This window comes from Dendropsophus ebraccatus, chromosome 5 (assembly GCF_027789765.1).
Source record: "Dendropsophus ebraccatus isolate aDenEbr1 chromosome 5, aDenEbr1.pat, whole genome shotgun sequence".
Taxonomy (NCBI): Eukaryota; Metazoa; Chordata; class Amphibia; order Anura; family Hylidae; genus Dendropsophus; species Dendropsophus ebraccatus.
Window position 1 is genome coordinate 52,695,993 of NC_091458.1, and position 19,082 is coordinate 52,715,074.

At 42.8% G+C, this 19,082-nt stretch overlaps 1 protein-coding gene across 2 annotated transcripts in view; it reads left to right on the forward strand.

Moving 5' to 3' along the window:
• EIF4B (eukaryotic translation initiation factor 4B) overlaps positions 1–11,796 on the forward strand; it is a 28,723-nt gene extending 16,927 nt beyond the window's left edge. For both annotated transcript variants that reach the window (XM_069970183.1, XM_069970181.1), the window contains exons 5-15: positions 1,666–1,720; positions 2,601–2,744; positions 2,818–2,943; positions 4,435–4,623; positions 4,749–4,989; positions 5,175–5,263; positions 5,739–5,943; positions 6,190–6,242; positions 6,582–6,657; positions 9,250–9,277; positions 10,504–11,796. In XM_069970183.1, the coding sequence (XP_069826284.1) occupies positions 1,666–1,720; positions 2,601–2,744; positions 2,818–2,943; positions 4,435–4,623; positions 4,749–4,989; positions 5,175–5,263; positions 5,739–5,943; positions 6,190–6,242; positions 6,582–6,657; positions 9,250–9,277; positions 10,504–10,578 (1,281 nt within the window). In that variant the 3' untranslated portion in view covers positions 10,579–11,796. The remainder of the gene's footprint in view (positions 1–1,665; positions 1,721–2,600; positions 2,745–2,817; positions 2,944–4,434; positions 4,624–4,748; positions 4,990–5,174; positions 5,264–5,738; positions 5,944–6,189; positions 6,243–6,581; positions 6,658–9,249; positions 9,278–10,503) is intronic.
• Positions 11,797–19,082: the final 7,286 nt, after the last annotated feature.

The following is a 19,082-nucleotide window of genomic DNA, read 5'->3' on the forward strand; positions in this document are numbered from 1 at the left end:
CAGAGTCCACCACAGCAGGAGAGAGGGTATGAGGTTGGGGGGGGGGGCTGCCTATGTGCCTGAGTCAGTCGGAGGGAAGATAAGCAAGAGACATGTGACAAGTGATGGCTTGCAGTTGTTCAGCCAATGGGAGCTGAGCAAGCTGAGTAACCTGACAAGACAGGGGAGGGGGAGGCTGGTGTAACAGAAGGAGCTGAGAGAAGAGCTTGGTGACAACAGTAATTAGGTCTGTGTGAGTTAGAACACTTCCTGGTGGGGGGTGGAGGGGGGAAAAGATAGGGAAGGGGGTCAGATAGGTGATTGAAGCATATTACACAGTTATATAACTTTGTAATGTGCTTCAATTACTGGGAAAAAGTTTTTCATGGCACTTGTCCTTTAAGGTGTGTCTCCCTTTAAGACTATCTTTAAGGGAAATTCAGGCCCAGTAATGAAAGTCTAGGCCAGAGTCTGGGCAAGTGTAGTCGGTGCAGGAAGTTTGACAAGAGCGTTAGAGTATTGTGAACTATCACATGAAAGTGTTTTCCAGAATAGGAATAGCTCGCCGCTTTTAGCTGTGGCTGTACCTGGTATTGCAGCTTACGTCATTCGCATCAATGAAGCCAGCTACCATACAATGTACAGCTGCTTCATCATTGTGCCTGGTAGATTTTGAAGAAGCTGCCGTGCTGGAGCCTCACCAAAGTGATGGCTTACCATAAGGATTGGCTATCAGTATTAAAGGGATAGCCCCTTCAAATGACCCATCAGCAGTCCTGTTAATTTTAGGAAATGTGCTTCCCAAGAAATAATTGTGTAGTAGTCTTTCTTAGGGAACTGCATTGTTCTCCTTGAAATGTATGAATTAATTTTATTGGATAGTGCTGGTCCTCTGTATTTTACTACCTAAACAATCACATCAGAGCAGACAGTGCTTTCCTATACAGAGGCCACTGCATTCATATCCATATATCAGAGTCCCAGATGGTAAAGTGTTCCCAGCACAGTCTAATGCTGGTGTCCCATACAGCATTACAGCTGACATCTGACCTTGTGAATGTTGAGCTCAAGTTTGTGTGAAACTGCTCAGGCATGGAAACTTGATCCATGGCTTTCCTGATGGTTCTTGTGGTGGTGACGCGTGCAGGACTTTGGATCTTGGTAGTGTGTTGCTACTGTAAGAAGTGTGTGTGTAAGAAGTGGATTGGCCTTGGTCTTTTTAATAATCATCATCCGTAGCAGGACCTGCAGTAGACCAGGGCAGAAAGCTGACATTAAAGATTACATTGTTATATTGACAAGTCATTGAGCTGTATTACTATTGTCTTACTTGGAAAGTGAATTGCAGCTGACAGATTCCAGTTAAAAGTTTTATACACTAATGTGAGGTTCTAGCAGACTGTGTTGAGGATGTGCCATAAATGTCCCCTAGATGTGGATTTCACTTGAGGTCCATGGCCTGTTTTAGACTGACTGAAGTGGTCAGGAAGCCATGAACAGCCAAGCGGTCTGCTTTACACAGTTTGCAAAACTTCCATTTACATGAGGGTTACAGAAACATGGTAACTCAGAGCTAAAGTGAGTAAAAGTTGCATAAATTGGGATGATAGAGATGTGGTATTATTTTCTTCCACTCAAATACAAAATGTGACCTAGCACACTAACCACTTCTCTTCTTCCATCCAGTCTCTTGGGAACAGAAGGATAAGAGTGGATATAGCTGATCAAGCACAGGATAAAGGTGAGTGCCTCTTTGTTGTGGGACACATAATGATTTTTAATTTTGTTTTGCTAAGAAAAAAATAGACTTCAAGTACAATACAGGTCAGACCAGCTGTTATAGGCCACTGATTGTAAATACTGCCAGATGCCAGGCCTTGAGGGAAGTGGCTTGTTCTTGGCTTGAAGTGGGCCTGTCAGCATAATTTTTGCACAAAGTTATACCTACACTAATCTGTATGAACACATTGGGGGAGATTTATCAAACTGGTGTAAAGTAGAATTGTCTCAGTCGCCCCTAGCAACCAATCAGATTTTAACTTTCATTTTTCAAAGAGTCTGTGAGGAATGAATAGTGGAATCTGATTGGTTGCTAGGGGCAACTAAGACAATTCTACTTTACACCAGTTTGATATATCTCCCCATTATATTTGTATTGTGGTAAATATGCTACCTGTGCTATATGTCAAATGTGTGGCTTTACCGCAGAAGTCCCCTTATGTATATGAGGGGGTGCATGTATTTACATAGTTTTTAGCCTCCTTAAAATTGCATTGGGTCAGCGGGCTTGGGACTTGTGCTACTGTTCAGGCGATAAGTTGGAAACACTGATAAATTTTCATATCCAGCTGGCACATCCATCTGTCACATTGCTAGCCTTAAAAAACACTATGTATAGTGATGATCACTGTTCAGTTTCTTTTCTGTCTTCTCCTACTTTTTTTTTTTTTTTTTGTATTTTAGTAGATACATAATTTGCCAGGCAGGTTTAATCTCTGCTTGGTGTTTGGTACAGAAAAGCAGTTTTATTTTGGTTCCAGTTTTATAGAAGTGTATAGATATTTGGACTGCCCTCCTTTTGGTTGACAATTCATTAATACTTCCTAATTTTCTTCATACAGATCGGGATGATCGTTCCTTTGGCAGGGATCGAGATCGTAATAGGGACTCTGACAAGACAGATTCTTCTGATTGGAGGGCACGCCCCAGCACAGACAGTTTTGATGATTATCCGCCTCGTCGTGGAGACGATAGCTTTGGAGATAGTAAGTTAAGATGTCATTGAGCAGTATTAGCATAGGCCGGCTCTCTCTAAGTACTAACACATTTCTGTTGCAGGGTATCGCAGTGACCGCTATGAATCTGATCGTTATCGTGATGGCCCACGTAGGGGAGACCGTTATGATGATCGAGACAGAGGAAGAGACCGTTATGATGATCGAGACCGCAGAGATTATGACAGAGGTACGTGAAATAAGACGTTCCTGGTTGTATTAGGATAGAACAAATATATTTTAATGGTGCGTTCACACCTACAGGATCTGCAGCTGATTTTCTGCAGCAGATTTCATTTAAATAACTGAACACAGCATCAAATCTGCTGCAGATCTGCTGCAGATCCTGTAGGTGTGAACGCACCCTAAAAGAAAATCATTCACTTTTTTCCCAGTATGTTCAAATGCAAAACTTTGCGATCTTTGAAGGTGCACCCATCCTGTGCAGTACCGATGAGAATGTGGCTGTGGTTGACAGCTGCACTCATCTGGTAATATTTATTTGGCCTACATTAATGTTTGCTCCAATACCCTTAGTTTAAAGAGATTCATATCACTTCTGCTATGCTGTTTCCATAATTCCCATGTTTTTATATGGAAGTTACAGGAACAGCATAGTACTGCCTGCTCTGCCATTCTCATAATCCCGGTAAACTGGTTTGATCCCCCTACTTAGAGATAGGTGAGACCTACCTCCTATTTGACATTCATGGCACAGCCTGATGATATGCTGTAAATGTGTGTGATGGGAATACCCCTTGTAACCCTTGATTTTTGGAATAAAACATAAAAATTAGTATATTGTATTTACCACTTTCCAACATAAGTTTATAGGCCTATTAAATGATGCATGCCATGAAAATGTGCTGACTTTGGCATTGCATGTTCCACCATGCAATGTCATTAATCCTGTACTGCAAGATGAGGAAGGGGGAAAAAACCTTGAACATGGTGCTTATATTAAAGAGAAATTGAAAGCAAGTTAGAGATCCTCATCATTCTTACCCTCATCCTCTAAGCCAGTGCTTCTCAATTCCAATCCTCGGGCCTCACCAACAGGTCATGTTTTGAGGATTCCCTTAGCATTTCACAGGTGATATAATTATAGTCAGTACATCAGGTATCATCACAGCTGTTCTTTGTATGGGATATTGTCAAAACATGACCTGTTGGTGAGGCCTGAGGACTTGAATTGAGAAGCACTGCTCTAAGCTGTTAGAGCTGAAAGTTAGGCGTGTTGTTGCTCTGATGGGGGACTACCACTCTCATTGTGGTGCATTGGTTGACCCGTCCCTCCTAATAAATATATTTGAGTGGCACGCTGCAGTGTATATGCATTAGAAGGAGCGGGTCTGTGCACTGAGGGTGGTGGTTCTGTCCCCAGTGCATCAAAACGCTTCATTTACATGTCTGATAAACTGCTCAATTTCCAAAAATGGTGCTGAGGATCAAGGTAAGAAAATTACCTTTATCCTCTGTGCCTCATGCACCATACAAACGTCAGCAAGTTAGATGCTTCCCTTTTAATGCTGTGTTCCTAAATGCAGAAGCAGACTGCTAAAATGAAATTGTGATGCAGATTTGTTGTGAGTTTAGCCGCTGCCTTAAAATCCAATGGATTCTGAAAATTCCCTTATCATGGATGGCAATTTAATTTGCTCAATATGTATTTATTTTATAGGTTCTGATTCCCGAGGAGGTGGCAGGAGAGCATTTGGCAGTGGGTACCGCAGAGATGATGATTACAGAGGTGGTGGGGGTGGTGGAGGTGGTGACCGGTATGGCGATAGGTATGAAGAAAGACGTGGTGAGGATCGGTCAGACAGGTGGAATGGCTACTCCAGGAATGAAGAAAGGAGGGAAGAGAGAGGTATACCATTGTGTATATATTTTTGACTATGCTAGTGTATTCACTCCTTAAACCTCCTGAACCAAATGAGATCACGATTATCTTATGATAGAAATTCACAATATCTCATCTTTTATATAAAATAGGTCCACCCCAGAGGCCAAAACTTAACCTCAAACCACGTACTGCTCCCAAAGAGGAAGATACTAGTGGAGCTCCTCCACCATCCAGTCGAGCGGCTTCTATTTTTGGTGGTGCCAAACCTGTGGACACCGCTGCTAGGGAACGAGAGGTAGAGGAACGCCTGCAGAAGGAGCAGGAGAAACTGCAGCAACGTCATTTGGATGATGACCGGCCTCGTCAGATAGAAAGGAAGCCAAGAGAAAGGTGTGGTGTGAAATATGACCTGGTTGTTGTAAAAGCTGACTAGTCTTTACCTTGTTGGTTTTGTAGCCACAAACGTTTTATTAAGTCTAATAATAATACCTTATATATAATATTATATAATACTTTATTATTATACTGCTTGCATAGTGGACGTTTAGTCATTAGTAAACTGCTCCATTATTTAGACATCCAAGTTGGCGCAGTGAAGACAACCAAGAGAGATCTAGGACTGGCAGCGAATCTTCTCAAACAGGCAATAGTGGATCATCAAGAAGTAAGTAAAGTGCCCTGAAACATGTTGACCACGTTGGTCATTTTCTGTTTGTAGCTGGGGCTGAATTGTGCAAGAAGTACTGTGTTTTAAAGGGGTAGTTCACAAAAAAAATTTCTTTCAAATCAGCTGGTGCCAGAGATTTGTAATTTACTCCTAGTAAAAAAAATCTTAAGTCTTCCAGTACTTATCAGCTGCTGTATGTCCTACAGGAAGTGGTATTTTTTTGCAGTATGGAGATCAGGAGAGATTTTTATGGGGGTTTGCTACTGCTCTGGACAGTTCCTGACATAGACAGAGGTGGTAGCATAGAGCATTGTGTGAGACTGGAGAGAATACACCACTTATTCAGCAGCTGATGAGTACTGAAGACTTGAGATGTTTTAATAGAGGTAAATTACAAACCTAAATTTTCAGTATTATTAAGTATTTGTAGAAATAAACCTTTTTGACCTGGTTTAATAATTTTGTTTCCCAGTCTCACGAAGACGAGAAAGTGAAAAATCTGTAGAAAATGAGGTCTTTGGAAAAGAGGAGGAGTCTCCTAATATGAAATCCAATAAATCTGACTCTCAGCTCCCATTGAAAGTAATGCCTGCTCCTCCACCTAAGGAGAATGCTTGGGTGAAACGTAATTCAGCGCCTCCTCCCAATCGGTCCCTCAGTTCAGAATCCAATCAGAGGTAAGTATCACTATCTGCTGCAGCAACTGCTTCTTGTCTTGGGGTGTTTGGCATGGTTTCTATGTGGATTTTAGAAAAAGAGACATGTCTGTTCTCAATGTGGGTTTCCACACTGAAGTCAGTCAGACTTAAAAAATTTTCCCACTTGTTTGTATGTGTGCAGATTTTCCATCAGTCATACATTGTAATTTTGCTTTAAAAAATATTATATATAAGAACTGTGAACTGACATATGTTTCTTTTTAGTGGAGGAGAAAGACACAATTCAGACAGGCGGCAATCTGGCACAGAGCAAAGAGGTAATCAGACCATCCTATGCCTAATTCTTTATTGGTGTGTAATAGAGATGAGCGAACCTGGAGCATGCTCGAGTCCATCCGATCCTGAACTTTCGTCATTTTATTAGCCGTGGCTTCTGAACTTGGATAAGGCCCTAAGGCTATGTGGAAAACATGGATATAGTCATTGGCTGTATCCATGTTTTCCAAACCTTAGAGCTTTATCCAAGTTCAGCAGCCCCAGCTAATCAAATGCCGAAAGTTCGGGTTCGGATGGACTCGAACCCGAACCCGGTTCGTTCATCTCTAGTGTGTAATATGGAGTTGGGAAAACAATTAACACTTATTATATTATTACAGATGAGAACAAAGAAGATGATCTGGACTCAAAGACAAGTGGACCGACCATAGGAGAACGTGGTAGAACATCAGATAGGTGGGTGATTGTTGGTCACAGCAGTGTAGAGGCTGCATAGTTGAGCGAGGAACCCCTTCCCTTCCTGTTTTGTTCAAATTTTTGTTCAATATGGTCAATATTTGAGGGGAGGATATAATAAAGTGTGTGTGTATTATTATTATTATTATTATTATATTTTTTTATTTATTTTTTGATATGTAAATTCTCTTACATTGGTATACACTGCAGTGTACAGAGTTTTGTGTACTATGCTCTGTATTATATGCATGTGTGTTAAAGGAAATGTGTCGCCAAGATTTTTTACTGATCAGATACTAAAAGTTCTTTTATTCAAATTTTATTTTGTGACTTTTTTTTTTATTTCACATTTTGTAAATTGTTGCTATCTGAGCTGATGAGCTGTTTTTAACAGCTTTTAGTGACATGCTTTACAGCAAGACTCATGGACATAGACAACAATAGACAGTCTGTCCCTTTGAAATAAATGAGAAACATTAAGGAGTGTGACCTATTGTAGAGGTCATTCTACAGGGAGATATTATCTTATACAAATATCTATATTCTGGTATCGCATGTTGCTGTAAATACTGTACAGCAGCCTCCTCTTATCACCACACACAGATCAGGAAGCCTCAGCTTTGTTTTTATCCTTGTAGTGAGACTGTAAATGGCAAGATTTTGGGATTATTTTAAAATATAGAAAGTAAATTGGAAAATTACAAATAAATTGACTAAAAAAATCTTAATAATCTTTTTAAAGAGAGATCAGCAAAACAGTGTGCTTTCTAATCAACTGGTGCCAGAATATAACATTTATTAGATAACAATTAAAAGAGGTACATACCTCAAACTATCTAACAAACAATACAGGAGTGCATACACACAGGTGCTGTACATGGAGAGTAGGGGTATGCGTGGTGTCAAACAATGTTAGAGGATGGAATAAGACACAGAGGGAGTGTGCCCTACTCTATGAGGTACGATCTTTCCCTACCTTTTGGGGTACCCACCTCCTTAACAGGGCAGCCCCAACCACGTAGACTGTCCCTACTCTATTTAAGTGCCTGGGGAAAAAAAAAAAACGGACAAATAACGAAAAGAAGGTGCAATGTGGTAAGTACCTTACAAAGAACGTACACACCTGACAAAACTTGATACTATAAACATACAAAGCACGATATGCTAAAAAAAAAATCACACAATGGATCTGTAATACCACAATTACGCTATTGATGCAGTACAAAACTACTGTTGTTCCAACGTGTTTCCCCTGAGAGAGAATACCCCCGGTTCATCAGGGAACATTCATTACATTATGCCAAGATAGAGCACTAAAGGCTTATATGGTAGATGCTAGAAATTAAGAGTTTGTACCCCAAATGCACAGACATATAGTAGTACGATAAACAGATGTATTGTCAGCCAGTAGAGAATGCTGTTACACCTACACTATATCACAAACATCAAAAAGGAATATTATAAAATATAAATAACAAAAGATTAGCTAACACCAAAATGTCCTAAGCAACCCTGTGGGTCACAATGGACCCTATATGAAATATAATATGAATGGACCTTCTGTGTGGTCAAAGGCGGGACCACATTGCAAAGTAATAGCATTACACTTATACCACAGGTTTCTGCATTTTTTCCCGGGCACTTAAATATTGAGTAGGGACAGTCTACGTGGGTGGGCCACCCTGTTAAGGAGGTGGGTACCCCAAAAGGTAGGGAAAGATCGTACCTCATAGAGTAGGCCACACTCCCTCTGTGTCTTATTCCATCCTCTAACATTGTTTGACACCACGCATACCCCTACTCTCCATGTACAGCACCTGTGTGTATGCACTCCTGTATTGTTTATGTTAGATAGTTTGAGGTATGTACCTCTTTTAATTGTTATCTAATAAATGTTAAGTTTTACTATTATTATTTGACCCAACGGTGGACTTCCTCTTCAGTGATACTCTAACAATAAACTTCCACTGGGTCACCCTCATCCAGGGCTCACAGACCCTTACTCTTTCCTGTGTTTTGGATTACTGGTGCCAGAATATGGCAGAGATTTGTAGTTTATTTCTATTAATACATCTCAAGTCTTCCAGTACTTATCAGCTGCTGTATGCCCTTCAGCAAATGGTATCCTTTCCAGTCTAGAGAGCAGGAAAGGCTTTTTATAGGGATTTGCTACTGCTCTGGACAGTTCCTGAAATGAACAGAGGTGGCAGCAGAGAGCATGGTGTCAGACGGGAAAGAATACATCCCTTCCTGCAGGACATTCAGCAGCTGATAAGTACTGGAAGACTTGAGTTTTGTTTGTTTTTTTATAGAGGTAAACTTGGTCGAACACCCCTTTATAATAGAAACATTATTTAAACAATATTTTTCTGATTATATTCCCTTTAACACACCATTCCACTCATGGTAAGATACAAAGCTGTGTGTCCAGTATTTGTTCATATTACACCATCATAACAGTGTTTGTTATGATGGTGGAAACTAAATATCTATAGGGACATTTCATCCATATTCTCTCTGCTATGTAAACTTTTACCTGTGTTTTTTTTTCCCTGTGGATGACTCGCATATGGCTTTTTTCTTTTATTCCAGAAAAGAAAAGAATGATCCGGATTCAAAGGTAATGCCAGAGCCAAAGAGAAAAGGACAGGCAGCTGTAAAATGATCCATATGGTTCTGCCCTGCTTCTTCATGTGGATTACTAAAAGCAAAGATATTTAATTCTGCCATATCTGTAATAAGCATAGTCCCATGTTATTTATATGGGTGGTTGCTGGTAGTTGGTGGTGATGGTTTGATTTCCAGGACCCCCCACCAGTCATGGGAATAAAAGGGGCCAGAACATTGCTTTTAGGGTAGCTCCACACGTAGCAAATCAAAGCGGATTTCACGCTGCGCGTTACCACTATTTTGAGTTTGAATGGGATTACATACCCAAACATGACAACTGCATTTAATTGCCCTACGGTGCCCCTCTGTGGTGGTCACCGCAATGCGATTGGGGAGATCCCTTCTCCTTACCCGTCCGGGCCTCAGCGTCCAAATGACACTGATCCCGGCTTGGTAATCTATAGATCTGGTCTGCAGCAGCCTAGAATAATAAAGCACTGATCTAATGGATCAGTGCTGTATTAAGTATACTACACTGATCTATATGATCTAATTTAATGTGTATGTTAAAGAAAATATATATAAAATAATATAAAATTCACTCTAATAAAACTTTAAATCACCCTCAATTTCCCATTTAATTAATACAAATAAATAAATAAACATATTTGGTATCGCTGCATGCATAATCGCATCACATTCCTGATCATGCACGGCAAACAACGTAAGCGCCAAAGAAATCGAAAGTGCAAAATTGCGCATTTTTGGTCGCATCAATTCCCGAAAAATTTTAATAAAAAGTGATCAAAAAGTTGCATATATGAAAACAAGGTACCGATAGAAAGTACAGATCATGGCACAAAAAATGAAACCTCACATAGACCAATAGATAAAAGCATCATAAGCATGGTCATAGTGCAATTTTAAGGAACATTTAATCTTCTCTAAAGATTTTAATATATAGATGTTTAATATATAACATGTAAGTTTTATTACAGAGTGAATAGCGTAAACACAACATCAACTAAGTACCCCTTTAATGTAACCGGTGTTCAGGCTGTCACCATAACTCTTGGGAGCGATGTCCTAAAGCTATGTTGTATAATCCTTTAGCAGCTTGTTCTGTACATTGATTTTTCTGGGGTGTTGGGATGACGGCAATGAGCCCCTGGCAGCTACCAACAGACTGATGTTTCAGTGTTTGAGAAAAGAATGACCTAAGATTTTCTTTTGCAGAAATTCAGCCAAGCAAGCAAGTACGCAGCTTTGTCTATGGATGGGGAAGAGGAACCTGAAGAATACGCTGACTAACATGGGGAATATTTCTGTGTCCATGGATTCCTTATTCCCGTCTCCTTTAATCTCCCATATGTCCTTTTCCATGACAGTCGCTGGCATATGCCAGAGCAAGACAAGCAACACCCCTTCCGGCTCTGTCCCCTCAGAAATCTAAATCCAACCTTGACTCCTCAGACAATGAACTTCAGTTATAACACAATGAGCTGTTTGTTCTCTTGCATGCTGCTGCAGCTTTATACCGTGTGTGCGTGAGTTAGGAGGGGGCATAAATGCAGTGCGGTGGTAGGGGAGCTCGATTATACTTAATGCTTTAATCAGGGAGAGGAAGTAATCGAGGTTATCATGGTAATACGGAGTGCTGATGATGCAGAGCGCCTCCTGAGCCACCTCTGCCACATTGCACAAAAGTTTTTATGCCAGTTAAGCAATTAATTTTCAGGGAGCAAAGTTATTCCAGTATAAAAATTTAGGCGGCTTCAGGGCTCCTATTTTTAAAGTTATTTACCAGCATCCGAAAAGTCAATGAAACTGATTTTCTGGAGGTGAATGAAGACTTAAAGCCTTTTTTTTAGTACTATAATATAAATCTGATTATATGAAGCCCTGTTTTGCAGCTTCAGTAGTGACAGGGATGTCTTCAGCTGCATGGTTCGCATTCATGAAAGAGCAGTTGCCTGAAACCTCTCATCGTCTGTGCACCAGAGACAAGTAAGGAAATAGTGGTCATATACACAAGCGCAATCTTGTCCTTTACCTAGGAGACTCTCCCTCCCCCTCCATGCTTTGTGTGATGCTGTGGATTTCAAGGAGACTGCTGTAGCAGTGAACATTTTTGTCCATAAAAAGGTGGTTTTTCTATATTGTACCTTGGAGCAGGCAGTGTTGCATCTGCATATTGCCTTTTCACACTTTTTGGCAAGCCGTGAATTTGGTCAGTCCTCCATACCTCCCGATCCCTATTCATCAGGCCTTCCCTAATTTATAACTAATGTGCATCAAGAAGCTGTGTTCCTGACTCGTGGACCAGCTTGAAATAACTTCGTTTAACATTTTACACTTCAAAAAGGAGTGTTATCCGAAGGAAGTATATAATAAAAACTTGTAATGATTTATAATCTGCTTTCTGGGAGATGTTTTATTATCATGTAAAGTACCTTACCAGCCCTCTTATTTTTGTTTTCTGTTTATCAGCTCTGCCCCCTCCCCTCAAATAAACTAATCTTTAAAGTACATTGTCTGTGTTACCCTTTTTACATGTCTAGTTTTCCCTTATCGTTTACTAATGCATGTGCACATGTTAGCATGGTGATGGTAAATTGGGTGGCTTCTGTATATCCTTTAAAGGAGACCAGTATTCTTATTTGGCATGTCTGTTTTAGTACATGTTCCCCATTAAATAAAAATATTGGAGCATTCTTATTGCTTGTGTAATGGGGGGAAGGGGTGTTGATACTAAGGGATGATTCTTGTGGTGTAAACTGGTACTTAAAGATGATCCAAGGGAAAAGTGATTTTTTTCAAGTCACCCTTAGGCATCATTCACACGTTCAGTGATATTTCTGGGCTGCAAAACCTCCCACTATTTCTCCATGATCCATGGAAAATTATCCATATTTGCATCCGTAATTGCATCTGTATCCGTAAAATGTGAATAGCACTAGTTTGCATAGATTTGATCTGTGTTTGCGGATGTGAAGTCTATTAAAAAAAAAAAATACGGATCCCATAGACTTCTATTGGTAATCCGTAACCCAATCACAATCCGTACTAGGACATGTCTAAGTTGAACTACGATTATGGATCCGCAATTACAGACAACTTTACGGGAAGTGTGAATAAGGCCTTACCCTATCTTTTGGTCCCACCTTCCCTGCTATCTTTCCTTTCTTCCACTTATGACTGTTTTATTATCCACTTGTGTGTCTCCTGTCACATGTTGCAGCGGTTTCTTGGCTATGCTCACACCCCTTGTGTGCCCCCTTGGCTTTGGCTTTGCTTCTTCCTCTTAGCCCATCATTGCACACACATTCCAGGGTCCATCTTGTAGCAGTGTTTTTAAAGGGGTTATCCAGTGCTACAAAAACATGGCTACTTTCTTTCCGAGGCAACACGACTCTTGTCTCCATTTCTGGTGCGGTTTGCAATTAAGCTCCTTTCACTTCAATGGAACTGAGCAGCAAAACCCCGCCCAAGCTGGAGACAAGAGTGAGGCTATCTCTAAAAGAAAGTGACAAATTTTTGTAGCGCTGGATAACCCCTTTAACCCCTTAACGACATCGGGCGTAAACTTACGCCCTCGCGCCCTGGTACTTGGCGCATCAGGGCGTAAATTTACGCCCGATGTTTCCCCGATCGCTGCGTGTTCACACACAGCGGTCGGGGAAGATGGCCTGCTATAAATCATAGCAGGCCATCTTAGCTTCACGGCACGGGGGGTGGTTAACACCCCCCGTGCTTACGATCGCCGCTATAGGCTGATCAATTCAGATCAGCCAATAGCGGCGATCGGAACCTTTCCGGGTCATCGGCGACCCGATGACCCGGAAAAAAATGGCGGTCGGTGCTGTCCAAGGACGGCACCGACTGCCATTACTGTAAAAAGTAATGGTGATCGCCGTGCCACCGGCCCGATCGCCGTGAACGGCCGGCCGGCCGTTCACGGCGATCGGGCCGGTGGCACGGCGATCAGAGTCCCACAAAATAGTAAATACCTGCCCTGGACCCCTCAGCTAGGCAGCCGAGGGGTCCAGAGCAGGTATTTGTACATTACTCACCTGTCCCGGGCTCCTGATCGGCGTCTTCCGGGTTCGCGGCATCCTCGTCTTCGTTCGGGTCTTCGGCTTCTTCCGTGACGTCACGTTCGGCTTCTCTCGGCTATTTTCGGCTCCAGCGTCGGCTGTTTCCGTATTTTGCGCTCTGCTGCCCTCTAGCGGCTGATATGTGTAATACACGTATCAGCCACTATAGGGATGTTCAGAATGTAGAAATTTTTTTTTTTTTTTTTTCAAATTTTTTTTTTTCTATTTTCCGCACCCTATCGCCGCTGAGTGTTGATCAGCATCGCACGAAAGTGCGCTGCTAATCAGCAACTCCTCCTTTTTGGCGTAGGGTGTTTTTTTTCTATATTCTACTGCCACGGTCTGCTTATAAGTGCCGCACATAAGTGCGGCATTTATCAGCAACTCCTTTGTTGGCGTAGGTTTTTTTTTTTATACTTACTGTAAAAAAACACGTAAAAAACACTACATTACACCACACTACATTGAATAAAGTTTGACACTACACCACTACATACCCCATATACCAATCCCCGTATAAAGATGGCCCCCAGGGTGTTTTCGGCGTCAGAGGGATACGTTATTATTACCTCCGACACCGAAACAGCCAGTGAGGATGAATGGGGGGATCCTTCTTTCCTCCATTCATCCTCATCATCCTCATCATCCAGTGACGTGTCTGGGGGTAGCGTAGCGTACGCTGCCCCCCAGACACATCTTTTCCGCCAGTACCGTCCCAATAAGAGATGACGGTATGGTGTGAAATTCTACAAACTCTGTGAGAGTACCTCAGGGTACACTTACAGATTTAGGGTACGTGCACACTGCGGAATGGCGAAGAATAACCCTTTGTGCATTCCGCAGCTGGCACCCGCCGGCGGACTGATGCGGGCGCATGTCTCTACCCGTGTCATAGACTCCATTCTATGCACGGGCGGATTCCATCGTCCATCCAAAGAATGAATACGTTGGACAGAGAGCGGAATCCGCCCGTGCATAGAATGGAGTCTACGACACGGACGGAGACGTGCGCCTGCATCAGTCCGCCGGTGGGTGCCAGCTGTGGAATGCACAAAGGGTTATCTGTCGCGATTCCGCAGTGTGCACATACCCTTAGAGTGTATGTAGGAAGGGACACCCGAATCCAGCCCCCAGATGCCCCCTCCCCCCCCATCCTCGGAGTTAGTGGGAAGATCGTTCGGGAACTGATCTTCCCACTGCTGGATAAAGGTCACCACCACCTGTACGGGGATAACTTTTATACCAGCACCCCCTCTTCCGGTCCCTCGCTGCCCGAGCTACTGTAGCTTGCGGCACGATCCGAACATATCAGAAGCCGTAATAGCGCCCTAATATTTAGCAGCCATGGAGCGGACCCAGCGCTTCTGGATATGAGGGACCCTGTATCGCACCAGGACAACATTTTCCAGGTGACGTCCCCCACACTGGAGAACAGGAGACCCCAGAAGAAGTGCAGAGTGTGGGGTAACAGGGGGATCAGGAAGGACACCATTTTCCAGTGTGACGCCTGTCCTGATCACCCCAGCCTCTGCATACTGGATCGCTCCAAGGCGCACCACATGTCACTGGGGTTCTACATTATCTAAATTCTGTCCCTTATTCCTATTTCAGGGATCACGTTGATCCGGGGATTATTCTGATCGCCATTATGGAGTCAGGAAAGAATTTTTCCCTGTGATGAGGCTACTGTCGTCTGCCTTACGAGGGGTTTTTTTTGCCTTCCTCTGGATCAACACAGGTTGAGTTTGATGGACACCTGTCATTTCCAACCTTATAAACTAATAATTGGCCTAATCCCCCCAAATAAATGAGAATTGTCCCTTTTCCCCAGCTAAGTAGGTATGGCTGCCATTCCCATTAGAGGATGCCATGATGCAATTACAAAGCCTCTGTGCGGCCAGGACAGTAGAAACCCCCCACAAGTGACCCCATTCTGGAAACTACACCCCATAAGGAATCTAAGAAGGGGGGCAGCGGGGATATGGCCCCCTGGTGACGGCCACATTTGGGACGTGAAAATGAAAAAAATTGTATTTTTTATTTTCTCTGCACATGTTCTACGTAAGTGCCCGTCACCAGTGGGGTCCATATGCTCACTGCACCCCTTGTTAGATTCCTTATGGGGTGTAGTTTCCAGAATGGGGTCACTTGTCGGGGGTTTCTACTGTCCTGACAGCACAGGAGCTTTGTAATTGCGACATGGCCTCCATCCTCCATTCCAGCCTCTAAATGGCGCTCTGTCCCTTTGGTGACTTGCCCTGTGCCTATATGGCACATTATGCCCACATGTGGGGTATTTTCGTACTCAGGGGAAACTACCCTACACATTTTGTGTTCATTTTCTTTTTTAACCCCTTGTGGAAATGGAAAAAAATCAAGGCTAGACCAACATTTAGTGTAATTTTTGTAAAATTTTTACTCTAAATCATTAATCTTGTCATGTTTTTTCATTTTCACAAGGGGTTAAAAGATAAAAAAAACATTTAATGTGTAGAGCAATTTCCCCTGAGTACGGAAATACCCCACATGTGGACATAAAGCGCCATGCGGGTGCAGGGAAAGCCTCCGAAGGGAAGAAGCGCCATTTGGTTTTTGAAGGCTGGATTTGGATGGAATGGATTTCGAGGGGCCATGTTGCATTCAAAAGGCCCCTGTGTTGCCAAGACAGTTGAAACCCCCCACAAGTGACCCCATTATGGAAACTGCACCCCTCAAGGAATGTAACAAGGGGTGTAGTGAGCATATGGACCCCACTGGTGACGGACACAAATGTGGAACAATGTGGCGTGAAAATGAAATATTACATTTTTTACACTATAATGTTGGTTTAGCCTTGAATATATCATTTTCACAAGGGGTTAAAAGAGGAGAAAAAAAACAAAATGTGTAGCGCAATTTCCCCTGGGTCCGTAAATACCCCACATGTGGACATAAAGCGCCATGCGGGTGCAGGGTAAGCCTCCGAAGGGAAGGAGCACCATTTCGTTTTTGAAGGCTGGATTTGGATGGAATGGATTTTGAGGGGCCATGTTGCATTCAAAAGGCCTCTGTGTTGCCAAGACAGTTGAAACCCCCCACAAGTGACCCCATTATGGAAACTACACCCCTCAGGGAATGTAACAAGGGGTGTAGTGAGCATATGGACCCCACTGGTGACGGGCACAAATGTAGAACAATGTGGCGTGAAAATGAAATATTACATTTTTTACACTATAATGTTGGTTTAGCCTTGAATTTATCATTTTCACAAGGGGTTAAAAGAGAAAAAAACACACAATATGTGTAGAGCAATTTCCCCCGAGTCCGTAAATACCCCACATATGGACATAAAGCGCCATGTGGGCGCAGGGCAAGCCTCCGAAGGGAAGGAGCACCATTTGGATTTTGGAGGTTGGATTTGGCTAGAATGGATGATGAACACCATGTCGCATTTACAGAGCCCTCGTGCTGCCAAAACACTGGAAACCCCCCACAAGTGACCCCATTCTGGAAACTGCACCCCTCAAGGAATCTAACAAGGGGTGCAGTGAGGATATGGACCCCTTGATGATGGGCACATTTGTGCCATGAAAGTGAAAAAATGAAATTTTTCCCTTTCACGTCACATTGTTCCACATTTGTGCCCGTCACCAGTGGGGTCCATATGCTCACTGCACCCCTTGTTAGATTCCTTGAGGGGTGTAGTTTCCAGAATGGGGTCACTTGTGGGGGTTTCCAGTGTCTTGGCAGCACGAGAGCTCTGTAAATGCGACATGGCCCTTGAAATCCTTTTCAGTAAAATTCGGCTTCCAAAAGCCAATTGGCGCTCCTTCCCTTTGGAGGCTCGTCCTGCGCCCCCTTGGCACTCTATCGCCACATGTGGGGTATTTCTGTACTCGGGAGAAACTGCGCTACACATTTTTTGTCTTTTTTTGCCTCTTATCCCTTTAAGAAAATGAAAAATTGAAGGCTAGAACAACGTTTTAGTGTAAAAAATAAATTTTTCTTTTTTCACGCCATATTGTTCGGAAAATCTGTGAAGCACCTGTGGGGTCCAGATGCTCACCGCACCCCTTGTTACATTCCTTGAGGGGTGTAGTTTTCTAAATGGTGTCCCTTTAGGGGTGTTTTTTAGGTTTTGGCACCCCAGAGCCTCTGCCAACCTGAAGTGGTACAGTCAAAAATGACCAAATATAACGGAGGCGTTGAAATTCACTAGGCGCTCCCTTATATCTGAGGCTTGTGGTTGCGTCAAATAGCGCAATACGGCCACATATGGGGTATTTCTATAAACTGCAGAAACGGGGCAATAATTATTGGGGTGCATTTCTCTGGTAATAGGTTTATAATTATGAAAAATATTGGATTACAATAAAATCTCTGCACAGAAAATTAAAATTTTCAAATTCCTTACACACTTAGCTTTTATTTCTGTGACTCCCCTAAAGGGTTAAAACACTTTCTGGATATGCTTTTGCAGAGTTTGGGGGGTGCAGTTTCTGAAATGGGGTGCTTTGTGGGGCTTTCTAACATACAGGCCCCTCAAATACACTTTAAACCTGAACAGGTCCCTAAAAATATCTGATTTTGAAATTTTACTGAAAAATTGGAAATTTGCTGCTAATGTTTTAAGCTTCCTATCGTCTAAAAAAAATGAAAGATAGTTTAATAAATGCCACCAACATAAAGTAGACATGTTGCTAATGCTATTTAATATATAATTTATGTGGCATTACCACTTTCTGTATACGCAAAGAAGTTTCAAAGTTGGAAAAATGCATTTTTTCACATTTTTTCACATTATTTGGGTTTTTTTCATAAAGATTTGTTATGAGTATCGACTCCAATTTACCAGAAATGTAAAGTACAATATGTCACGAGAAAACAATCTCAGAATCAGCCGGATAGGTAAAAGCATCCCGAAGTTATTAATGACTAAAGTGACACTGGTCATATTCATAAAATTTGTCTCTGTCATTAAGGCCATTTCAGGCTCTGTCCTTAAGGGGTTAATGCAGCTATAAGCCTTCTGCATGTGTTTGGCTACAGCTCAAAATTTAGGCTGTGGTCTGGTCTTCCCAACCGTTGGGTGCTTAGCATGACTTTCAACTCCTCCTGCAGCATCCCCACTGTTGCTTTCTTGTAAATGAATCAGATATTAACTGAAAGAACCACGTGCAGGAGCCATCCCTTTACTGGGTCCTCCCCTGGAGCCACATCTGCTTCTTTGGCCTATCAGTGCAAAGAGGTGGGCTTTTTGTAAAGCTCCACATTATTCCCCTTTTCTGCACAACCCGATCTGACATGTTTCATATTAACCCCTAGACGACCCAGGACGTAGAGTTACGTCATGGAAGTCTGTCCCCAGACGACCCTGGACGTAACTACGTCCTGGGTGTTTCTCCCGCTATGAAGCGTGCTCCGGAGCGGAGCGCGCTTCATAGGAGGTGGGGGCCGGCTGCAGTGAGCAGCCGGGACCTTACCGGTAATGACATGCTGCAGCGATCGCGCTGCCGCGTGTCATTAACCCCTTAAACGCCGCGGCGTGTAAGTGACGGGGAGTCCGCTGTCACTTACCAATTGGGACCCCCGCAGTGTGAAACGTTGAAACGGACCACCGGAGGTCTCTCACCTGCCTCCGTGCGGTCAGATCGGCGATCTGCTGCACTAAGCCTGCAGAGGCAGGCTCAATGATCAGAGCACCGATAACACTGATCCATGCTATGCCTATGGCTTTTC